Source organism: Cebidichthys violaceus, unplaced genomic scaffold (genome assembly GCF_023349555.1).
Source record: "Cebidichthys violaceus isolate CVI_PGR_0920_01 unplaced genomic scaffold, fCebVio1.0.p SCAF_16, whole genome shotgun sequence".
NCBI lineage: Eukaryota > Metazoa > Chordata > Actinopteri > Perciformes > Stichaeidae > Cebidichthys > Cebidichthys violaceus.
In genome coordinates, this window is record NW_027176329.1 from 9,746,391 (window position 1) to 9,771,787 (window position 25,397).

Sequence of the window (25,397 nt, forward strand, 5' to 3'; positions counted from 1 at the left end):
TAGTTTCTTTATTGAAAGAAGGAATTAAACATTAACAAAATAACCAAAAATCACAAAAGGGACAAAATGAACTAAAATGTCATGAGCACAATATTTTCTTTAATGAGAAAAGACATTTAACAGAGTTTGATTCAAGTCCTATGAACAACAAAGCAGCTTGTGCACTTAAACTTGCTCTCATCATCAGCGCTCGTTAACTCAACGAGGTCCAGGTGGAAAGTTCTTAATTAGTACAGGTGACCTTTAAAACACTTTATTCAAAGGTGAGGGCAACAAAGTTCATGTCCTCAAATATCCTGTTTTAGTTCATTTTAGGATTTGAGACCTTTTTGAAGGAAAATGATCTGTGACAGTGTGGCAACATCCCACAACAGCTGATTCTTAATTCAGAACTAGGGGCTTACAGCTGTTTACAGAGGGTGCTGTTAAGCTTATTGTTTTATTTTATTTAAATGTGTTTAATGCAACAAAGGCCGCATTTTCACTTTTACTGTCTTATGACTCGGACATAATGAAGTTCACTGGATAACTACTAAAAAAAACCTAAAAAAAACTCAAGCTTCCACCCAAACAAATCTGGAATATGGACTGCCGTGTTTTACAGTTATCCACTGAATAAAACTTGCTTGGGCTTCATTCACTCAACAGATGTTTCCCCTTCAAAGAACCTTGTTTCTGAGTATTTTTTATTTTTAAGAATTCACATTGTGAATATTAGCATACGTGTTTGTGTCAGAGTCACACAGTCTGTGTAATCATCTCTGGAAACAAGTTTCAACAATTGTTGACATTCAGGAGAAAAGAGGTCTGAAAGAAGCACGAAAACTAAACGGTTGGGCATTCAAGCAGCGCAAAGAATGTTCATCGAAATGTTCCTAAATTCAAGTCCCAGGACGTCAGAGCTGCAGTTCAAACACTCGGGATGTTGGACAGTTGCCTCGTGTCTTTGCTCCTCCTGCCTCTCACTGTTTTCTCCTCTTGTATCTGATGACGGGGTTGTGAGGGGTATGTATCATCGTGGTGTAGTTGATTGTGGGGAAATATCCGTCCACCAGGTCAAAGTGGTACATGCGCAGTAAAGTGGACCAGATGGTTTTGATCTGGACATAGGCAAAGTTCTCCCCGATGCAGCGGTGGCGACCTGAAGAGCAGACAACAGAGGTACAGTTTGGATTTGGAGCATTTCTTTAACATGATTTTATTTCTAGTGTGCTCAACAGCTAATATCAAAATCATGCTGTAGACATCAAACTGAAGTACAAGTTGCGAAAGCACATGAACTTTAACAGCATTGTGTTGATTATGATATGCAATTGACCCCATTTGTCATGTTAATTCTTGAGAAATAACTCAAAAAGAGACTGCATTTACTAAGTTACAGATTATTTCTCACCGGCTCCAAACGGCACATAAGCAAACTTCTCCCCCGCAGCAGGGTTGTCGTTGAGGTAGCGGTCAGGGCTGAACTCCATCCTCTCCACCCAGGTATCCTGCAGACGGTGGTTGACGGTGGGGGAGACGCAGACCTGGTGGCCCATAGGGATGGTGTATCCTGCTGCAGTCTGAGAGAACGAAGTAGCAAAACATACGGCGTGCTGAGAAATGGGGCATTAAAATGAAAAGGGGAAACTATTCCTTCTTAGCTGATGTTAGGTACTTAAAAATAAATACCCCCAAAAAAACTAGACGTGTGTTCTTACCTGTGGAGAGCGAGCCATCCTCATCATGGTCATGATAGGCGGGCGGAGACGCAGGGTCTCCTTCAAACAGCGCTCCAACAAGCTGAGATCTTTCAGCTGAGGACGACACCAGGACAATATAAGGATTAACAGACCGTTACTCTTAAGAACAGTCCAGAGGAACACTTACAACAGTAGAAAACATTAGAAGCGTATCTGTAATTCTCAGTAGCTGTTACTCAGTCTCTGTCAGAAGGCAGCAGATAGTCTGTTCTGATGCCAAATCTGTGACTTTTGCTGTATTTCCTTTAACAAAATGTGATCTGTATTCATGATTGTAGTGGTAATGACTACAATCAATGTAACTGCAGGTGCCTGAAAACCTCATCACACAATGTTCCTTATGAATCACTTCAACCAGGAGGGAGAACACCTCCTTGTGTTTGGTCACTCAACATTGTGACTTATTTTATGATTTCATTGCAAATGATATGATACAATTTTCTACTGTGGAGTTACTTGTTTTAATTACTGTCCATCACTTTCTTGAAATGTTGGTTAGGTTGTGATACTTCTGATCAGCATAATCCTACTGTACAGTCAGCCTTGCCTGATCGAAGTCGAGCTCCAGCCCTTCTCCACACACAGCCCTCTGCTCGGCGTAGCAGCGCTCCTGCAGAGCTTTGTCTCTGGCCAGAAAGAAACCCATCCAGGCGCTGGTGGTGGAGGACGTGTGCTGACCCGCCAGGAGGAGACCAATCAGCATCCCCGCGATCTCGTTATCGTTCAGGGGTCGTCCATCTCTGAGGAGTGAATAGGGTCATTTTCAGAACTGATGTGGGTTTAAAGGGCCGTAATCATGTTTTAAATGTTTTAGCAGAGAGCTTTCTATAAACACCTTTTCAGATTATTTACTGATTTTCTCTGATGGTCATTTTAGAGGCAGACACTTAACACTGGGATGTCATTTTTCCAGTTCTGATGTCTAGAAAAGTCATTTTTTCTTTTATCTTAAAAAGTTTAGATGTCATTTAATAATGCAATTAAATGTGAAAAGGTTAAAAGGGTGATCTGGCAGCATGAGTTTACATTTGACATGTTTGTCCTTAGACAATGACGCTATCTTACTTGTAGGTGGCGTCAACGAGGGTCTGCAGCATGTCGTCCACTTTCTCTTCAGATTGTCTGCGCTTCTGAATGACCTTGAAGAAGATGTTCTTGATCTCGATGTGAGCTCTGTCCCTTTTCCTAAGCATAGACAAATAGTAACATTTGTGTTATTATTTAATCAATTTAATACATTCTCATACGTAGAGTCCAATCAAGTTGGGTGGTGAACATCTTTTCAGGTGTACATCTGAAAAATCGTGTTTATGTATGGATGTGTTTTTCTTCTTTGAAGGACTGTTCCAGTAAATGTTTGGACTTCTCTTGTGCCATCGCTCCAGTTTCTTTTCGGCAATGTCTTTCTTTCCACAGATGTGTCCTACCTGAAGCTGGGCAGCGGCAGCCAGCCGGGCAGGAGCCAGGCAGCGTGGCTGAATCCTCCGTCCAGGTCGGCGTAGAGCTGGGCCACTCGCTCATTCAGCATGCTGCGGATCTCCTTCCCGTGAAGGCAGCTGCTGGCTGTCAGGATGATCAGCTCAGACAAGGCCTCAAACAGGTCTGAAACAAACAAAAAGTGAATTCAGTCAGAACAGACAATGTGGGATTTCTTATTACTCAAAATCGTTTTATGGGTATGCAATACAAACTCCACAAAACGTTGGGTTAAAGAGACCAAAAGAAGCTGGAAGTAGTCTGATTAAAAGTGAATTATGTCACTTGTTTATTTTGTAATATTCATGTTTTAATTAAGTTATTTGTGAAGGATCTTACTTCTCTCCCCGCTGTCTCCCCATCTCTGAAAATACTCGATGGTCTCTGCCTCGATGATTTTCACATGTTCCTTAAAATGAGCAATGTTAAGTCCGGTCTTCAACATCTTCTTTTGTTCCAGAAAGATCTGCAAACACATTATAGAAAGCATGCATTATAGCTGCAATATTCAGGCTTTTTTTTGGTATTTATTAACTTGGTTGGATCTTATTTCTTTTGCTGATTTGACTCTCTTTACTGTTCCCATGTGGATTTGTTAATAAATGTGATTTTACTCACAGGGTTCGACACATCGTAAGCTACTCCTTTGCCAAACACTGGAGTGGTCAGTCTGGAGTAGACGTCTTCTGCATTCAGGTCCTCATTCTTGCTGTTGAACATCAGCGTGGCTGCTTCGCTGCCCAGCAGGTAGGTGAACGTACTCCCCACCATGGTGAAGCTGAATACAGGGCCGTACTGTGCGTGGACAGCAGAGACGCAAGGGTTAAAACACAACTGGAGGGGTTATGACAATAAAAATCTGAGAGGTTGCAAGACAATTAATCTAACTCCTCTACTGCTTTAGCTTTCTTCACATATAATTTCAGCTTTTTACGGCTTCTAAGACTTATTTAAATGGACTTTAGTTTTATTCTATTTGCTGGTCATAAACCACGTCCATACAAGTGGTGTCACAAGTAGACTGTGTTGTCTTTAGGCAGGTGTGTACGTGTGCCAGGTAAAATAAGATAGAGACAAGCTTTCTTTTGTGTGCCAACCGCAACATAAGGCTGAAACTAAAACTTATTTTCATTACCAATAAGCCTGTTTAGTACTTTATCGCTAAATTGATGAATCATTTGGTATATAAAACATAATTTGACATATTTAAATTGTTTGTTTTGTGACAAACAGTCCAGAACCTAAATACATTTAGTTTTATATCATAGAAGAACTGGAACAGTGAATCTTTGTTGTAATTCTTACTGCAACACTTACTTTTTCATAAGCATGTTCAAGAAATTCAATGGGGCTTTTCCCAAATGCAATGGCATGACCCAGGAAGGGGATGCTGGAGGGAATGTATGGTGGATATTTCTGCAAAAAAGAAACATGATAAGTAAGAGTGCAATATGAAAACGAGCAGGCAATTTCAACAACCATTTTGGCAAGTTTGTCTAACTTACCAGATCGTTGTCAGAGGACTGTTTGAGCAGCAACTTAGAGATATATCCCAGAGTGAGAGTGATGACAGAAGCTGCTAGCACCACGGAGGTCAGGTTGTCGTTCATTTTCCCAACAGTGTCCCCGAGCAGTTTACTGCTCATTTCATACAAGTGGAAAGACATTTTAACTTCCTCCGCTGGATCCGTCCTCTCTGAACAACAGTCCCGCTACAGCCGATAAATGTCCAGTGCATCTGATGTTAATGTTGGTAGACCGTTGGTAATATTTCCCTATGGCTCTACCTGTCAATACTCGCCCCGCCCCCGCCTGACCAACAGAGGCTTTCTATTGGCTGCTGACCGCGTGTCCGTCAAGAAGCCGCCGCTGTGATTGGCTGCTGGTGCCTGAACCGATGTCTTGCTATATGATGTCACTCCAGCAGCACCGACACTGTCTGCGCCATCGACTGTAAGGATTTTTGGGATAATACTGCGAGTGGTTAAAAAATGTTTTTTATTGTCCCAGAGAGAGACCGAATAAAATATGAAAAAGCTATCTAGCATATGGACTGAGTGAACATGGTAAATAAAGTAGGCTTTATGATTTTTATTTAATAACATGGGCTATCCATTTTACTTTAACATGATATCAACAATAGCCTTAATGAGCCACACAACATACGCATTATATTACATAGTATACTGCACTAGTATAATATGGAACATATTATATACTAGTGCAGTCCCTGTTCAAAACTTGCCTGCCTAATGCTTGGCCTGTGATGTTGCTGCTTGCAGCTTTCTTGAGAACAGCTTATACAAACAACTTCCCACTCAATTCTGTGCTTCCTTGGGTCCTCAGTAATACACCTTGACATAGTTGCGTCACACACCGAAGTCGCAGCTGCTCACCTTCAGAAACACCTGTGAAACAAGCCTACAGTCTGGTTCACCAGAAGAAGAAAAACATGACCATTGCCATAAGGCAAGATAGGCAACCTGGGCATGAGGCCCCCCAACTAAAAGGGTCCTAAATAGCCATAGACGTATTATACAATATGATTTATTTATTATGTTACTATTCTAACTCATTATACTCTGAAATAACTTAAAGAAGCTTATAACTAAGCTGTATAGCCTGCTACTTACTGTGTGTTTCTACTTCAGTGAAAAAAAATCTTGTAGTACTACATTTACCTGACAGAGAAATGCAGTTAAGTTATAAGTTACACAAGTACACAATTTGCATTGCAATGGTAGAGTGGTGCTGTTCCTGTGTAGGCTATCCGCTCCTCGTGCTCGACTACTTCAGGAAAGTGAGGAAAAGTTCACTTATGTTATCCAGCATTCATTTAACGTTAGCAGCCAAAGTGAACTGCAAAGAGCCGCTGTCTGCCCGCTGCGGACGACATGCTGGACTCTCTGCAGAGACTTGAAACTCAGCCTCTGCTGCTAACCGGAGAATGTGTCGCGTTTGGCTCCAAATTAAAAAAAAGCAACATCCTCACAATACACCCCCACCAAGTGTGAAGTGGATCGGATGAGCGGTTCTCCAGATATCCGCAGGACACACAGACAGACAGACATACAGAGATTCCTTGCTTTAGAGTGAGATAAGATGCACAAAATATATGCACATCTTGCTTATTAATAACCAGTTTGTGTCATGGTTGCATCCTCTATATCAACTGAAAATTATTTTCTTTTTAGGGATTTCTTTTTAGCGTCAACGATCCACATCATTCCTTATTATTTCACTTCCCTCAATTCACAGCTAGTTGCTTCAACGGGTCATGTTATATTAATTCATTATATTGATAAAACATAATGTGGTTCAGACTTATCAACACAAATTCCCAATACATCCTCATTCATACATCACTTTATTAAAACAACATTAAATAAACATATTTACATGCACTCAAAATATATGACTTGTCAAAATACACAATGTGAGGTTGTAAAAGATATCAATAAGCCTAATATACAAAATGAGGCGCTGGTGGAGAGACTTGGAGAGACTCGTCCGGAGTACTGCAGTCAGTTGAGAGTCAGTAGGAAGAACCTGCACGGGGATCTATGGCAGCTGAGGTTTCTTCAACAGTTTTTCAGCCGTAGGCATATTTGTCCGTTACGCTTTTATCATTTGGTGTCATCTGTCCGCTGAGCTTCATCAAGAGCTTTACAATAAGGCCAGCCTGTAAGGAAATGATGAACACAAGTGAGGCAGTGTTTATGATTTAACATAATTTCAACATCAAAATATCCTGCTGTAGAAATGCACTCTGGTTGCATTATTTGTATACAATATTCTTTAAACAACTTTGAGCCATTTGGAAAAGTCCTGGAAGAGAGTTACCTGTTTTGTGTGCACAATGAAGTTCATTTTATTGTCCCCACTGTGTATCTGGAAGTACTGGTCGGCGTGCCCAAGCTGCCACATGAATGTGCTGTACTCTAAACTGATGAGAAGGACCTGGAAGAAGAAGAAAAAAATAACATTTACATTAAAATTATATACTAAAATTCAAAATTTTATTTTAGTATATAATATTAAATAACTCATCCATATAGAAGTTTGTGCGAAATTTAAACAACTAGCCTCTCCCTTGTAGCGTCATTCATCTCAGCTTTCTTACACACTGTAACTCTTTGTTTATCCAGTTTCCCCCTTTTATTTTTCCCCTCACGAAGCCTTAAAGTTGGAAATATATCCACAGAGTATCACAGTAACATATACAGTATATTGAGTATCAGCTCATCTCGGCTCATCATTGAGGCTATATGATGTTTAAATAAAGTGCTAATATAATAATGCTAAAATAATACTACTAAAAATGTATAAATGACGTGAAACCTTCAAAACAAAAGGAGATATTCTAGATGTGTTGTGCATCATTTTCTATACATTTCCCCAAAATTCAGCCAAACACATCTGGTGCTCAGAAAACTTTGGGATCATTACTAGAATTTAAAATAATGTTCTGTGGGTTTGAAATGTGTTTTGCTGCCCAGCATGTGTTATTACTGATTAAGTGAAGAACAGTGAAGAACAGTAAATCCTGTTTTCCAAGCAGCTTGTGTAGCAACATTGCAGATCTATAATTTATTAATTTTAATAAGTTATATTTGCAGATAACATGAGGAAATTGGGAGTAGAGTTGAAATTCAAAACCTTGAATAAAAGGTGACGATACCTTGGTCTCCATATTCATGAGGTGCAGCCCCTTTGTGTTGACCCCCACGTAGACGCGGATGACTTTGTGGTTGCTGGCGCTGGCCTTGGTGTAGACCTGGCCCGTGAAGAAGGCCGCCCCGTAGGTCGGGACGTCCCAGCAGTTCTGCAGGAAGAGTCGCTGCAGGTGGTGCATCTCTTTACTCACCCCCTCACTGGTGCTCAGGGCCTGTCAGAGAGGGAGAGAAACAGCCCGTCCATGAAGCCAGCAGTGGGATATCATTCTAAGGCTACGAAAGGAATTTCTACAACGAATACTTCCGGTGTACTTTGTATTCATGCAGAATCCTGTTGGTCCAGTGGTATGCTTTGCTTTTCACTTTGGATATCGGCACAATTGATTTCAGGTTTTCCTCACTGTTGAAAACAAACCACAGCACCTTTTTAGTTCACACAACAACTCAGCAAAAAGTTTCATGTTAACATATATGAGGTCAGTGCAATATTAGGTTTAAATGTGAGTTGAAACTGTGTTTTACTTGAGGAACCCTTGCTTGTGCTTCTTGCTCTCATAGCTGCCGTATATGATCTGCAGGAGAAGGCTGGCCAGTGTGATCAGCTTGCTGTCCGGAGCAGGAAAGAAGCCCTTCAGGAGGCAGTGACGCGCCTCGTCGAACAGAATGAGGATGGCCAGAGGGTCCTCCACCTGGAACAAAACAGTGAGTAGTGACTAACCAACACATTTCAAGGCCACAATCAGGCAGCTTCTTGTATAATATAAATTGAGCTACCTTTTTCTCAACTTCGAGAGGGAGCCGGACGTCCCTGCGGAGGAAGAGCTGAGGCGTTTCCCTTTGAGGATCGAGCACCGTCAGGTCCGTCACAATCTCTGTCCAGATCCGCAGGTGCTGCAGGGGCTTGTGATACGGCTTCAGCTGCAGGTCTGACACACAACAATGCACACCAATGCTAACCTCAGTCTTCTTTTACATACAATTACACAAAAAAGGTTTAAGAAAAAGTTTTTGTCTTCTTAGACTCTGAGGACTAAATATCATCCTACAATATCCGATCAAACTTTCCTGGTAGAAAAAAAAGTTTGATAAAATGTCTGTCCTCTTGGTGTTTGATCCTGTGGTTTAACAGCCACAGGATGAACGAGAGGTTTTAGGACACATGTCTTCTGAGTGAACTCACGGAGGTTCTCTGAGCAGATCCAGATGGTGAAGTACTGCTGGGTGTCCTGTGACAGACGCATGCCTTCCATGATCTGCTGCACCGTTGTGTTGTTGCCGTGCTTCAGTTCCACGGAGCGATACGAGCCGTCCATGCGGTAGATACGCACCTTCTCATACTGTGGAACACACAAACGCACCACAAAACAAAATCAAGTCAGACAACTTAGTTCTGTGTTGAAAAATAAAACGTTTCATTAAAATCTGCAGCACAACTCGGACTATGCTTGAGGAGTTAGCGCCATCTAGTTAGTGAGCAGCAGACTGCCGCAGAAATATGTTATAAAAGACTTAAGTTCTTTACATGCCCCTCAAGCACATAGTCTAGTTTAATATATGTAAGCACTTCAATTAGGGAAATACAATTCCTCTACAAAAGAAAAACTTACTTATGGAGAAGTGTAGTGTACTTGAGAGTATGTTTGGATAAAGTAATAAAAACTTCATAAGTGTCTTGTCACAAAAGGCTCTCATTACGGAGAAAACCATGTAAAAAATGTAAAAAAAACCCATAAACACATATACACAACGTCTGTCATCACTGTAAAGACACGACTTGCCAAAGCAAAGTGGAAGCTGCGTGAGATCAGCATGTTTGCAAAACAAATACAGTAATTAAAGCGTCTGACGTGTGACTCACAGGTTTGCTGCTGGTTTGCTGCAGAAGCTTCACCGTCTCCTCCCATTCGTTCTGTTTGTTCTCCTCACACACCTGAAGGGGCGATCTCTTCTGCTGGTCCTCTATGTGCTGGTGGTGGAAAAGTCATTTAGTGTTTACTGGTTATCCTCTTGTGAGATGTGACACAGTACAAAAATGTTATGTCTAAATCAGCAACATATAGCAGTTACTACATAAATCAAATGTGTACAATATATCCAGTGTAACAAACATAAAATATTCAATTTGTTGTAAAAGCTGTAAACACACCCTTGATGCACAATGGATGGCTGCTGTTTATCATGATATTTATGTTATCACTGAGAAAAGGTCACAGATTAGTCATAGATTCAATTCAATTAAATCAAATATAAAAGTAGTTGAGGAGTCACAGTGCTTTTCTCTGTTCTCTCTCTACAATAGATACATTTTTTATTCTTTACTGCTTTCTATATTAAAAATCAACATGTTTTGTACATCTTTGGAAAGTAGTGCATGTTTCGTACCCGGTCAATCTCGGGGTGCTGCAGCAGGAGTTGCACTATCTCCGCGTGGCCTCCTCTGGCTGCAAAGTGCAGAGGAGAGCTGAGCTGGCCGTTCAGCAAGTTTGGATTGCAGTTACCTTTCTCCAGTAACAGCTTGGTCGCCTCCACTTTACCGTGCCTGGGTGGAACCAAACTCAACTTTACCAAAAGTCGTCATTAACGAGACAAACGAGAATCCGAGCAGATGAGACCTTTTGGATGCTTCGGACTCTCCCGTGCTGCGAGTTGAGAGTCGGACTCACCAGCAGGCGTAGTGAATGGGAGCCCAGTGGTCGCTGTCCAGCTGCTTGACTGAGAAACCGCTGTCCAGGAGCTTAGACAGCAGCTCCGTGTCTCCTTCACAGGCACTGCGGTGGAGGGGGAAGTCGTCCACCCACTGACGCTCCCTGCAGAAAATTTTGTTAAAATCATTTCCTTTTTTAAACTACATGATGTTGAAGATGGAAAGAAAAAGAAGGAAAGTTGGGAAAAGGTCATGAGCCTGTGGCACAGAAATGAGACCCAAAGAGGATGATAGTAACAACAACAACAAGGTTGAAAGAATAACCCCTCACTTGTCTTCTGCCACACAGTTAGGACCGTGTTGCCACTTCTCCCTCTTGGGGATCTGGATCTTGGAGTAGTCGGGTGCACCGAGCCCAAAGTACGGGTTGATGATAACTTTGTCCACCTGCAAACAAAAAACCAGACGAGCAGGAAAAATGAAAAGGGAGGTTTGATTTAGGTCCCAGTGCAAAGAAAATCCCATTTTCAAGTCTACATTACATACAAAGGGCACTTTAAAAAAAAAAAAAAAATATATATATATATATACCTTTCAGACAACCAGTCTCCCTTGATAATTGACATCAAACATGTCCACTCCCCATCCATTTTCTGGTTCTAAAAGAAGCTGACTCACCCGGTTGGTGTACTGCAGGTCAGAGCCGTAAAGCGGGTTGAGGATGCACATGTCGGCCTTCTCCAGGGACATCATCTTGCTCTTGATCTCCAGAGCAGTGTAGCCCATGTGCAGACCCTCGTCACTCAGCTTGCCCTCGCTGCAGTAGGCCGGGTTGCTGACGTTGGTCTTCACCCGCTCAACGGGTGCCGGTCTGAACAGAGCGGGGACAGCATGAGGCACGCTGTGCTGCTCCGCCAACCACCTACAGAGGTCAGAAGAGGCAACGTTAAAGCTCGGCGTCCTCAGATGCCTCATCCGAAGACACCGTCTTTTCAAACACATCCTCACTTGTCTAAAGCCAGAAGCATCTTGGAGGTGATGGGGCAGAAGTGAGCACTGGTCTCGCTGCACACCCGCATGATGTCCTGGAAGCAGTAGAAGCTCGGGCTCCCGGCGCTGTACACAGGCTTGCTGTTGTCTGTTCAGAGGGATTTATTAATATACAGTATGTTAACTATCTTTTACAATATCTGAGACAGACTCTTTGTATTTTGCTCACCTTTAACACTGACTGGCACAACAAAAAGCGAGGCCTCCTTTCCTTCATTTCCGAGGGGGAATTTCTTCATATGCACCACACGCTTTCCTGAAACCCCAAATGGTGTTTACAGCCGTGACTCCCAATGTTACAAGACAACTCAAACACGTGCAGCCTGTGACAACACGGGGTCACGAGTAGGCTTTTCCTTCACTTTAAAGAGTCACATGCCACTGGTTTAAATGACGTCTTATAAATATGCATGAGTGCGAATGTCACATACGTCCCACACTCACCGATGAAGCCTTGGTTGTTGGATATTGGTCTCACTGTTTCGTCAACATAATCCAATATGGATTTGGATTTGTCTCCTGCTGCTTGGATCTTTGTGGCCAGAAGGACTTTCTTTCTTTTCTTCTCCTTCCCCTCCAAAGGCACTTCAACCAGCAGGATCTGTATAAGACCCAGAGGTAACATGGAAACTGAGTTATAAATGGGTTTAGAAAAAATATATTGTTGATATATTGTTGGTTGATATGTCATTATTTAATATGTTGGTAGTTCAAGAAAGTCTGCTTGTTGACAGCTATACAGTAACTACACAAAGCAGTTTTAAACTAACAAAAACTACATTAAGCTTCTGTAATTCTCTTCCCTTTGTTTTATTCTAGATTAAATATGAATAACGTTTGCCTTAGATGTTGAGGCCACAGGCGATCTGCTGTCAGACTTACCTCATAGGCTTTGGCTCTGTACTCCTTTGAGCTCAGGCTGACTTGACTCTTTGGGCGGATGACGGCAATGAACACATCCTCGAGGGTGTCCTCGTTGCCCATACTGTTGACTCTTTCTCAGTCCCGACAAAACCTTCTGCACGTGGGCCAAATGCTGTGGAGAGGCATCCCTGAAGCAGAGGATCACAGGGGGATACATGTTTTCACAAGTGTTGAGATAAGTCACTCACGTCATGCTTATAAGACGTCGTTTACATCAAAGTATAAACCCACAATAACTTTACTTAATAACTAAATACCAGAAATGTGATGACGCTTTGGGAATGTCGTTTGACGCTTTATTCAATATTTAGGCTGATTGTAATTCGATTAATTTATTCATCCTTCTTTAATAGAATTCATCAGCAACTATCTTGATAATCAATTTGATGTTTAAGACATATTTCAAGCAAACATTCTCTCATTTCAACTTCTCAAATGTAGGGATTTGCTGCTTTTCTCTGTCTTGACATTTTAACAACTAAATATCTGTTAATTGAGACAATAATCGTTGGATTAATTAAAAACACAAACAACTGTGATACTTAACATTGTACACCTGGCACCTGTGTTGCCTCATGACTGTGGTTAAGACATCATAATATAGAGGTTTATAGAAACGTTTATCATGCATTATGAAAGTGTTGTAGTAATGCATTTCACAAGTATATGACATTCAGCTCACAACCCAACTTGTTGAGTTCAGAGGAAGGTTACGCCCCGGAAACCAAACTCTGTTGACTATAAACAGTTATTATCAAGTAACGTTATATCATATGCTATGTTTCAGACTACATCGGCCTGCTGTGTCAAACCAGTATCGACACATGTTCTAGTCTACAATAAACACGATCAACTTTTTGGACTGAATCAGCAGCTGTAGCCGGGATGCTACGTTCATCATCACCACCGCTTTTCCGCTCGTTGAGCAAATGAAACTTACCGAAAGTGACGCGACTTTTTTTTCCCCCTCAATCAGACCAAACACAGCTCTTCCGGGCTCTCGAGTAGTTTTAGCTTGTTAAATGTAACAGTCCTGCAGACAGCTCCGGATAAACTCCCGGAGTGGATATTTGTGTTGCAGTAGTCGCGGGCCTGTAAATTGGGGCAGGGCTGCAGACACAAACAGAGGAGTCGTGTTACGTTTCATGACAGCGATTACAGTCGGACAACAGAGGACTCTGGCGGCGAGGGGGACTCAGTGCGGCAGCTTTGTTGTTAAATGTTGTCATTGCAGGTTTTCAGTATCTATTAACTGAATCTACTTGCTAAATGCCCTAAAAATCAATAGCTATTTAATTATTTATTTTTATAAAGATAAAGTATATAATTGCAAAAGACATTCAATTAACGCTGCTGATATTTGTGAGAGTTTTCTCTTTTTCCTCTTTATTGACACCACTGAGTTAAATATTAAGATGCAGCTAGCAGCTGGTTAGCTTACTTCAGGACAAAGACTGAATAAAGGGGAAACATGCTAGCTTTGCAGTTACAATATCTGCCTGTTAGCATATTTAAAAAAATACTACTTAACAAGTTAAAGAAAGGGTTAAAACAACAATTCGCTTTCTTTCTTTTTTTTACAGGGGTTATGTTGGACAACATTCTTGACTCTAAGGAGACTCCAGTACTCCCTGTCAAGGAATAGTCCGAAACATAACCCTACATTTTTCTTTTAATTTTGGTTTGTAAAGATTTAACAAATGAGATACGAGGTTTTAATTAGTGAGGCTTAGATGTGTTGGCAGGTAGATTTTGCTACCATTGGACAGAGCCAGCCACGCTGTTCCCCTGTTTCAGAAACACTATGCTATGCTAAACTAATCTGCATTGTCCTACCCCCTATTGAATTTTCTTAAATATTGTTAGACACATACCACATCTTTCTACCACGTGTAATATTCAACATTGAAGGTAAGGAATGGAATCAAATAGTTTTGATGAATTTATTATCTGTATCATCTTGTTTCATGTAGCTCGGTTTAACATTCGGTATATTCAACAGAAGTATTAAGAGGTGTTATTTATGGAAGAGGGCGGTTTGTTTGTGTTGTATGGATACAAAGTATTCATCCATGTTGAATTCAGAGCTATAGCCTATACACAGCCTCATAACTTTTACTGCTACTGATGTTTTTTTAAATATAGATTGTTGGTTTTAGTGTGGATGAAATGGACTTCACAAATATACAACTTTATCGACTAATAAGTGCATTTTAATTGAAGAGATTGTACAAAACTTCAGCATATATTGGCAAGTAACACAAATCAACTGAAACATACAGTGGTCTCTTTGAAACAAAAAAAAACGATACACAATGTCGATACAATAACTAATATGTTGCAATCACAATAATAATGAAAGCATGGCTTTGGTTTTATTACGATATATATATTATAATATATTTTGTCTTTTTTTCATTGGTCCACAGCTAAGAGTAGACATTGTTCTCTCTGATGGCCCGTGTTCAGGACGACTTGTCTTTGCACTGGCGGAGCACCTCCTGCATCTTCTCCTGGATGTCCGCCACCTTCTTGTCCCACTCCTTCTGCACCTTGGCCTCGTCATCCTCTGTAACAGCTGTGTAGGCCATGAGGGCGATGAGGCCCATGTGGAACAGGTGGGTGATGTGTGAACAGCGGCGCTCCATGATCTCCCGGTCGCCATCGCAGTTGTCCAGGTACACCTTCAGCAGGGGTCTTCCAAACAGCAGCTTGGTACCCATCACACCACGGTAGTAGACATCCAGGCTCAGGTTGCTCTTGTCCCTCTCGTAAATCTTCTCAAAGGCCTCCATGTAGCACTGGGCGTTGTCTGGATCTTTCTTCACCTGTGCCACCATGTTGTTGAAGGCAGTGTACTGGTGCTTAATGTACTCCTCGTGATTGCCATAGGTCTCGTTCACCTCGTCGATGCGGATCTGCCTCAGGCATTGGTGGTTCTTTACAGAGATGGTCTCCAGTTTGGAGTGGAGCGGCTGGAACTCCTTATCTAGAGCGTGGCCCTCTTCTGTATCGAGGCCCTTGCGAGCCACCCTAACCAGGGAGGAGACTATGCCAAAGATGGGGTCGATGGAGGAGGCGAAGGAAGACACCTTTTCCACACAGAACAGCACCTTGACTGCAGTTTTGTTTGGTGCATCAGCCATTATGGTGCTTTTCTTCTGCCTTCGACACAAAGTAAGTTTATAGGCTGGAGAGATGAAAACACAAAACAATATGTTTAAAGTAGATCATACATATATCTAGTATGTCTTTTAGACTGAATCTGTACATGGTGACATCATCTTCTGACCACAATCTAAAAGCTTTACCTAAATCATTGGTCACAGAGGGTCTTTGCAATACCCTAAAAATTACGCTCATGGCTAACTCTCAGGTTGCTAATGCTACAGCCCACATGTCACCAGCTGCTGCACAAAAGCCATATTGTAGAAGGTGTCCTCTTACGGTCTAATGTTACTAACTGGTCACATGTGGGCTCATGTTGTCTGCAGGGATACACAGAGCTTCATCATGAGGAGGAACCTTGGGCTTAAAGTAAACAATAGTTTTATTATTGATTCATCTGTTATGAATTAGAGTTGCTTATTATGTCCAAACAACAGCATGAAAGTTATTTAGTTTAATAGCATAAAATGAGAACCAGAAAATATACATACCGGTTACATTTTTGGCATTCAGTTAAAAATTAAGCAAGCATTGTGTTTTGGGAAATCATTTTTTGACATATTGTTAATAAAAAAAACACTTAATTTCAGCATTATAGAAATATACAACTAGTTTATGAGACAACAGACCCAAATCTATCTGTGATGCATCTTTCTCATAGTTTTGACAATCATCCTTCACAATGTTGTCCTGCAGGAAAAATAACTCAGGGACCACAGTGGGTGTGTCTTCATAGTAACACAAAGACAGGAAATAAACAAATGGTTACGTGTGGTGACCTTTGTTGTTTCATCTTTATCAATTCAGATAACTTCCAGTGGCTATTTGGCACCTTGCACTTTAATAACTGGGGATGTACTTTGTTTTAGAGCCTGTTTCTCTCATTTCCTGATTTACAGTCCCACACATGCACAAGAATCAACCATCTTTTACTTTCATTTAATCCGTCAGTCCTAGCTGACTCAGCTATCACACAGAGTTTAAAACATCCTTCAGGTCATAGATTAGAAAGCAACGATATGAAAGATTGTAATGACTTTAACAAATATCCATTTTATCTTTAAAGCCACTGAGGGGCGAACGGTAGAACTTGTTCGGACGCGTGTTCATGCCACAAACATTTCACTGTCCAGTGCGCTGTCTTTCTTTCGATCCGTATGATCCGTTTATTCAGCTTGTACATTGACACCATAGCAGAACACCACAGGATACTGCATGACAGTATAATATAACACCTGGAGAACCCACGCTGACATGCTTGCTGACACGTCACATTGATACGGTCAAAAACTGTTAGCTTCCCGTCCACACACCTGATTCTCCTCACCAGGCACTTACCTATATGCACTTTTAACTCAATGCGCCACCCTGTGTTCAGTGTCAGAACTGCTATGTGTAAACCCACCACATGTTTCCCTCAAAGACAAAATAAAACAACAAAACCACATTATGGCTCCAACAAAGATGTTTACTCACCAGAGATAAAACAGTCGGAATCGCTCAGTCTACTGAAGCCGTCTGACTTTCCTTTCCACTATTTTCCTACCTAGTCAATAAGGACATCCCTTCCTGCCAAATAAGGAAGTGAACACAAGGAAGTGACTCATGCATGCCCTGTGCTGATTGGATGAGGGGAGTTCCTCTAGATGCACTAGCTGCAACCTCCAACCACAAGCAGTGAATGACAGGGTAAGCTTTTCATTGTGTTGTTTTACTCACCAGTCCCCACACCTTCCAAATTAGAATAGGTGACCAGATACCAGCTATTATTAGACAATGTCACACTTTATAACCAGGAAGCAATCACTTTTTTAGTTCCACTAATAATGCTGTGAATACTTTATTTAAATTACATTTCAAAATTGAATTTATAAACATAGCAAAGTTAATAATATTGCATTATTTCATGTCCACACATACATTTTATAAAGTCTTTTAGCAGTTACGTTCACAGGGCACAAGGGTGTAAAGTGTCAGTTCACCCAAATTACAGAAGATATATTTTCTCATTAATGTCAGTTGTTATCAAGACAAGCAGCTGGATTGCGTTATATTTGCCAAGGATTAGAAATACAAGCTAAATGGAGATACATTGAATTTCATTTGCAGTGCTCACCCCATTAAAGATAACATTTTAAATTGTTAAACATCAACATTTCTTTCCAGACAGTGTCACAGAAAAGGAGCAGTTTCCACAGTGTTTGTTTTTAAAATGCACCAGCACTTGTTGGCGTGTAATTGAAGCAGTCCGAACATATAAATGGAGTGGAGTGCACTTATGTAATGCTTTTCTACCTTAACTGTTCGCCTCTCATTCACCCCTTCACGTAGTCTTTGTAACTATAATAGCAATAATTGTAATCACCACAAATAAACAACAAGGATATAAGGTGCAACTAAAGGACACAATAAACTGTAAGCGCACATTAAATATCCCTTCAGTACAGCTCGCAAAAGGTATGCAGAGAATGAGGCTGAGAGGGTTACAATGAAATTCATCAGAAGTTTCAAGAGCTGTTTTTTCTGGAGGAGGGTGTGTGTGTGTGTGTGTGTGTGTGTGTGTGTGTGTGTGTGTGTGTGTGTGTGTGTGTGTGTGTGTGTGTCCGTCCATAGTTTCGGATACAAAATACTAATCCATTTTCAATTCAGGTTTCTTCCTTTTACATAAGAGTTTATTGAAATTCTATTCAATCAAATTATTTAGTTTGAATTAGATTGTTTTTGTGTTCTTTAGTATTTATGTCCTGCTAATAAAAATAACAATAAACTCTTAATTTATACTTTGTATAAAACATAATCTGCATGTATTGGAGTGCTTTACAAAATGTTTAAAGCCTTTTCTACTTGTTCTGTAGGAGCACTAAAGCCGGGTTTTAAAGATGTCTCTCCTTGGTGTCATCTGGTGGTAGTATAAAGAATTAAATTGTGGCACACAGCAATACGTGACTCCGCCTCCTCATCATCTTCCTGCACACCAAGGACCCTTAACTCAAAATATCATATTATATCAACCTGGCTAGATGCTTTAACAGCAAACAATAATCAAATGAATTAATGTCAAATTAATAAACGCCAATATCTATACAGGTAGACTTTGTAACTATAATAGCAATAATTGTAATCACCACAAATAAACAACAAGGATATAAGGTGCAACTAAAGGTCACAATAAACTGTAAACGCACATTAAATATCCCTTCAGTACAGCTCGCAAAAGGTATGCAGAGAATGAGGCTGAGAGGGTTACAATGAAATTCATCAGAAGTTTCAAGAGCTGTTTTTTCTGGAGGAGGGTGTGTGTGTGTGTGTGTGTGTGTGTGTGTGTGTGTGTGTGTGTGTGTGTGTGTGTGTGTGTGTGTGTGTGTGTGTGTGTGTGTGTGTGTGTGTGTGTCCGTCCGTCCGTCCATAGTTTCGGATAAAAGGTATGCAGAGAATGAGGCTGAGAGGGTTACAATGAAATTCATCAGAAGTTTCAAGAGCTGTTTTTTCTGGAGGAGGGTGTGTGTGTGTGTGTGTGTGTGTGTGTGTGTGTGTGTGTGTGTGTGTGTGTGTGTGTCCGTCCGTCCATAGTTTCGGATAAAAGGTATGCAGAGAATGAGGCTGAGAGGGTTACAATGAAATTCATCAGAAGTTTCAAGAGCTGTTTTTTCTGGAGGAGGGTGTGTGTGTGTGTGTGTGTGTGTGTGTGTCTCCGTCCGTCCATAGTTTCGGATAAAAGGTATGCAGAGAATGAGGCTGAGAGGGTTACAATGAAATTCATCAGAAGTTTCAAGGGCTGTTTTTTCTGGAGGAGGGTGTGTGTGTGTGTGTGTGTGTGTGTGTGTGTGTGTGTGTGTGTGTCCATCCATAGTTTCGGATACAAAATACTAATCCATTTTCATTTCAGGTTTCTTCCTTTTACATAAGAGTTTATTGAAATTCTATTCAATCAAATTATTTAGTTTGAATTAGATTGTTTTTGTGTTCTTTAGTATTTATGTCCTGCTAATAAAAATAACAATAAACTCTTAATTTATACTTTGTATAAAACATAATCTGCATGTATTGGAGTGCTTTACAAAATGGTTAAAGCCTTTTCTACTTGTTCTGTAGGAGCACTAAAGCCGGGTTTTAAAGATGTCTCTCCTTGGTGTCATCTGGTGGTAGTATAAAGAATTAAATTGTGGCACACAGCAATACGTGACTCCGCCTCCTCATCATCTTCCTGCACACCAAGGACCCTTAACTCAAAATATCATATTATATCAACTTGGCTAGATGCTTTAACAGCAAACAATAATCAAATTAATTAATGTCAAATTAATAAACGCCAATATCTATACAGGTAGACTTTGTAACTATAATAGCAATACTTGTAATCACCACAAATAAACAACAAGGATATAAGGTGCAACTAAAGGGCACAATAAACTGTAAGCGCACATTAAATATCCCTTCAGTACAGCTCGCAAAAGGTATGCAGAGAATGAGGCTGAGAGGGTTACAATGAAATTCATCAGAAGTTTCAAGAGCTGTTTTTTCTGGAGGAGGGTGTGTGTGTGTGTGTGTGTGTGTGTGTGTGTGTGTGTGTGTGTGTGTGTGTGTGTGTGTGTGTGTGTCCGTCCATAGTTTCGGATACAAAATACTAATCCATTTTCAATTCAGGTTTCTTCCTTTTACATAAGAGTTTATTGAAATTCTATTTAATCAAATTATTTAGTTTGAATTAGATTGTTTTTGTGTTCTTTAGTATTTATGTCCTGCTAATAAAAGTAACAATAAACTCTTAATTTATACTTTGTATAAAACATAATCTGCATGTATTGGAGTGCTTTACAAAATGTTTAAAGCCTTTTCTACTTGTTCTGTAGGAGCACTAAAGCCGGGTTTTAAAGATGTCTCTCCTTGGTGTCATCTGGTGACACCAAGGACGGAGGACGGGTACCTTCTGGTTTCAGGTATGAACTGGAGCGGACGAGAGCAGCACATCCACACATCAGCAGGTTTGACGCAGCGGCAGTGGACGGTTTGGTTCAGTTTTGGGATTAGGAAGGTTTAAGCCTGCCATTGAAATGGCCTGGAGGGGTGAGCTGAGGTCGTTCTCAGCTCGGACCGGAATCGGATTGTTGCCACCGTTTGTTTGTGTTTATATTGACTGACATACTTTTAATGAAGGGAAAGTGTTTTTCTTTTTTAGTAATTGGCAGGCGCATGTTAGGCTGTGAGAGAATTAGAGTTGGTAACTTTGTTGTTTTATTCTCAACAGATATTAAACAAATATTGATGTACCTAAAGTTTTAACCACAATGTGCTGCCTGTCCTTAATAAATGTAAATATGTGTGTGTGTGTGTGTGTGTGTGTGTGTGTGTGTGTGTGTGTGTGTGTCCGTCCATAGTTTCGGATACAAAATACTAATCCATTTTCAATTCAGGTTTCTTCCTTTTACATAAGAGTTTATTGAAATTCTATTTAATCAAATTATTTAGTTTGAATTAGATTGTTTTTGTGTTCTTTAGTATTTATGTCCTGCTAATAAAAGTAACAATAAACTCTTAATTTATACTTTGTATAAAACATAATCTGCATGTATTGGAGTGCTTTACAAAATGTTTAAAGCCTTTTCTACTTGTTCTGTAGGAGCACTAAAGCCGGGTTTTAAAGATGTCTCTCCTTGGTGTCATCTGGTGACACCAAGGACGGAGGACGGGTACCTTCTGGTTTCAGGTATGAACTGGAGCGGACGAGAGCAGCACATCCACACATCAGCAGGTTTGACGCAGCGGCAGTGGACGGTTTGGTTCAGTTTTGGGATTAGGAAGGTTTAAGCCTGCCATTGAAATGGCCTGGAGGGGTGAGCTGAGGTCGTTCTCAGCTCGGACCGGAATCGGATTGTTGCCACCGTTTGTTTGTGTTTATATTGACTGACATACTTTTAATGAAGGGAAAGTGTTTTTCTTTTTTAGTAATTGGCAGGCGCATGTTAGGCTGTGAGAGAATTAGAGTTGGTAACTTTGTTGTTTTATTCTCAACAGATATTAAACAAATATTGATGTACCTAAAGTTTTAACCACAATGTGCTGCCTGTCCTTAATAAATGTAAATATGTGTGTGTGTGTGTGTGTGTGTGTGTGTGTGTGTCCGTCCATAGTTTCGGATACAAAATACTAATCCATTTTCAATTCAGGTTTCTTCCTTTTACATAAGAGTTTATTGAAATTCTATTCAATCAAATTATTTACTTTGAATTAGATTGTTTTTGTGTTCTTTAGTATTTATGTCCTGCTAATAAAAATAACAATAAACTCTTAATTTATACTTTGTATAAAACATAATCTGCATGTATTGGAGTGCTTTACAAAATGTTTAAAGCCTTTTCTACTTGTTCTGTAGGAGCACTAAAGCCGGGTTTTAAAGATGTCTCTCCTTGGTGTCATCTGGTGGTAGTATAAAGAATTAAATTGTGGCACACAGCAATACGAGACTCCGCCTCCTCATCATCTTCCTGCACACCAAGGACCCTTAACTCAAAATATCATATTATATCAACTTGGCTAGATGCTTTAACAGCAAACAATAATCAAATGAATTAATGTCAAATTAATAAACGCCAATATCTATACAGTTACTGACAACAGGATAGTGGATAGTGTATCATTAGCTTTAAGCACACTGAGAAACACATTTCCCTTTTTACATTAGCTTTACTGTATATTTGATAGAAATGGATGTTTGCATTGCTCTCGTAAAAGTCAAAGAAGGCGTGATTAGTTCCCAGTTTTAACGTGAATTCACCTGGCCTGATTATTTAATAACAACTGCAGGAATTTCTATTCAGTTTTCTCTATAATCATTGACAGCTAACTAAATATTATTCAACAGGTCATGGACACATCTGTTTTGTAATATTTGACTTCCCCGTAAAAATGTGAGACAACACAGGAAAACATCGGCAGACTTTTCACCCCCCCCCCCACACACACACACACACCAGATGCACTTTCCCCAACCCCAAGAGCTCAGGACCTCACACTGCCTCAGTCTGTCCTCTGAGGGATGAAATACTCTGTGGGATGCTCGTCCAAAAACATGAATATCAAGCACATTTGTCATAAAGGTGTCACTCAGACAGTAGAGGACATTTGAGGTACATCAAAATAATACAAATGCAGAAACCTTTCAAATTCACAAACTTCTTTTAGTACTAGCGGAATTTTAACCTGGGAGAGAAGAGAAACTGGAGCACACTGCTCAGCCTGCACCATCCAATTAGCAAGACATATATCTGGACAACAGCTGTGTCTTCTTCAAAGTCTAACTGAAGTGCAAGTTGATCACTGTGATCTTGTTTCACACCTCTCTCACTTTATTGTTCTTTGTTCGAAAAGCAACAGACTGAGGATGCCCCTGCTGGATGTGAAACTGTCCCGTTGATGTTCCAAAGATGAAAAAGCCAGTTGTGAGTGGTTTGGTGAACAACAGGATCAAGACAAACACCTTTCATTCCTCCACAGTCACAAGGCATTAACATTAACTAAACTAAAGGTGACTGTGCTTTTGCCATCAGAGCCCCACGGCTTTGGAACGAGCTGCCTGAGGAGATAAGGCTCGCACAATCCGTAATCTCTTTTAAATCACTTCTTAAAACACATTTTTACAAACTGGCTTTTATGTGACGTCGTCGCTTTTCTGTTTTATTTCTGTTTTATTTCTGTTATTTTTGTTTTATTTGTTGATTTTTGATCAATTATTTTACTATTTTTTTAATTTATTTTTTATTTCTTAGTTTATTTGTATCGTATCGACTGTCTCACTGACACAACAAAAAGCGAGGCCTCCTTTCCTTCATTTCCGAGGGGGAATTTCTTCATATGCACCACACGCTTTCCTGAAACCCCAAATGGTGTTTACAGCCGTGACTCCCAATGTTACAAGACAACTCAAACACGTGCAGCCTGTGACAACACGGGGTCACGAGTAGGCTTTTCCTTCACTTTAAAGAGTCACATGCCACTGGTTTAAATGACGTCTTATAAATATGCATGAGTGCGAATGTCACATACGTCCCACACTCACCGATGAAGCCTTGGTTGTTGGATATTGGTCTCACTGTTTCGTCAACATAATCCAATATGGATTTGGATTTGTCTCCTGCTGCTTGGATCTTTGTGGCCAGGAGGACTTTCTTTCTTTTCTTCTCCTTCCCCTCCAAAGGCACTTCAACCAGCAGGATCTGTATAAGACCCAGAGGTAACATGGAAACTGAGTTATAAATGGGTTTAGAAAAAATATATTGTTGATATATTGTTGGTTGATATGTCATTATTTAATATGTTGGTAGTTCAAGAAAGTCTGCTTGTTGACAGCTATACAGTAACTACACAAAGCAGTTTTAAACTAACAAAAACTACATTAAGCTTCTGTAATTCTCTTCCCTTTGTTTTATTCTAGATTAAATATGAATAACGTTTGCCTTAGATGTTGAGGCCACAGGCGATCTGCTGTCAGACTTACCTCATAGGCTTTGGCTCTGTACTCCTTTGAGCTCAGGCTGACTTGACTCTTTGGGCGGATGACGGCAACGAACACATCCTCGAGGGTGTCCTCGTTGCCCATACTGCTGACTCTTTCTCAGTCCCGACAAAACCTTCTGCACGTGGGCCAAATGCTGTGGAGAGGCATCCCTGAAGCAGAGGATCACAGGGGGATACATGTTTTCACAAGTGTTGAGATAAGTCACTCACGTCATGCTTATAAGACGTCGTTTACATCAAAGTATAAACCCACAATAACTTTACTTAATAACTAAATACCAGAAATGTGATGACGCTTTGGGAATGTCGTTTGATGCTTTATTCAATATTTAGGCTGATTGTAATTCGATTCATTTATTCATCCTTCTTTAATAGAATTCATCAGCAACTATCTTGATAATCAATTTGATGTTTAAGACATATTTCAAGCAAACATTCTCTCATTTCAACTTCTCAAATGTAGGGATTTGCTGCTTTTCTCTGTCTTGACATTTTAACAACTAAATATCTGTTAATTGAGACAATAATCGTTGGATTGATTAAAAACACAAACAACTGTGATACTTAACATTGTACACCTGGCACCTGTGTTGCCTCATGACTGTGGTTAAGACATCATAATATAGAGGTTTATAGAAACGTTTATCATGCATTATGAAAGTGTTGTAGTAATGCATTTCACAAGTATATGACATTCAGCTCACAACCCAACTTGTTGAGTTCAGAGGAAGGTTACGCCCCGGAAACCAAACTCTGTTGACTATAAACAGTTATTATCAAGTAACGTTATATCATATGCTATGTTTCAGACTACATCGGTCTGCTGTGTCAAACCAGTATCGACACATGTTCTAGTCCACAATAAACACGATCAACTTTTTGGACTGAATCAGCAGCTGTAGCCGGGATGCTACGTTCATCATCACCACCGCTTTTCCGCTCGTTGAGCAAATGAAATTTACCGAAAGCGACGCGACTTTTTTTTCCCCTCAATCAGACCAAACACAGCTCTTCCGGGCTCTCGAGTAGTTTTAGCTTGTTAAATGTAACAGTCCTGCAGACAGCTCCGGATAAACTCCCGGAGTGGATATTTGTGTTGCAGTAGTCGCGGGCCTGTAAAATGGGGCAGGGCTGCAGACACAAACAGAGGAGTCGTGTTACGTTTCATGACAGCGATTACAGTCGGACAACAGAGGACTCTGGCGG

General features: G+C 40.5%; 3 protein-coding genes across 4 annotated transcripts; all 3 read right to left on the reverse strand.

The window, feature by feature from the left end:
* Window positions 1-79: 79 nt before the first annotated feature.
* cyp51 (cytochrome P450, family 51) lies at window positions 80-4,981 on the reverse strand. The gene is made up of 10 exons (XM_068711112.1): window positions 4,724-4,981; window positions 4,536-4,634; window positions 3,837-4,013; window positions 3,558-3,684; window positions 3,170-3,344; window positions 2,808-2,927; window positions 2,290-2,482; window positions 1,701-1,796; window positions 1,394-1,562; window positions 80-1,141 (listed from the first exon to the last, which is right to left on the reverse strand). Exons 1-10 carry the CDS (start codon window positions 4,883-4,885, stop codon window positions 963-965), a joined length of 1,497 nt encoding a protein of 498 aa, XP_068567213.1. The 5' UTR covers window positions 4,886-4,981; the 3' UTR covers window positions 80-962.
* A 1,587-nt stretch (window positions 4,982-6,568) lies between these two features.
* krit1 (KRIT1 ankyrin repeat containing) lies at window positions 6,569-23,823 on the reverse strand. 2 transcript variants are annotated; one of them, XM_068711114.1, is made up of 18 exons: window positions 23,734-23,817; window positions 13,453-13,622; window positions 12,471-12,640; window positions 12,033-12,189; window positions 11,758-11,844; window positions 11,547-11,676; window positions 11,217-11,460; window positions 10,870-10,985; window positions 10,558-10,701; window positions 10,277-10,433; window positions 9,753-9,860; window positions 9,075-9,231; window positions 8,669-8,820; window positions 8,417-8,583; window positions 8,207-8,294; window positions 7,900-8,106; window positions 7,062-7,178; window positions 6,569-6,900 (listed from the first exon to the last, which is right to left on the reverse strand). In XM_068711114.1, exons 3-18 carry the CDS (start codon window positions 12,570-12,572, stop codon window positions 6,811-6,813), a joined length of 2,223 nt encoding a protein of 740 aa, XP_068567215.1. In that variant the 5' UTR covers window positions 12,573-12,640; window positions 13,453-13,622; window positions 23,734-23,817; the 3' UTR covers window positions 6,569-6,810. The 2 variants fall into 2 exon arrangements, with proteins under 2 accessions (XP_068567215.1, XP_068567216.1); XM_068711115.1 differs by lacking the exon at window positions 13,453-13,622 and having other exon boundaries at window positions 23,734-23,823.
* LOC137872726 (protein rapunzel-like) lies at window positions 14,442-17,265 on the reverse strand. The gene is made up of 2 exons (XM_068711121.1): window positions 17,157-17,265; window positions 14,442-15,702 (listed from the first exon to the last, which is right to left on the reverse strand). The coding sequence occupies exon 2, from the start codon at window positions 15,656-15,658 to the stop codon at window positions 14,978-14,980; it is 681 nt and encodes a 226-aa protein (XP_068567222.1). The 5' UTR covers window positions 15,659-15,702; window positions 17,157-17,265; the 3' UTR covers window positions 14,442-14,977.
* Window positions 23,824-25,397: the final 1,574 nt, after the last annotated feature.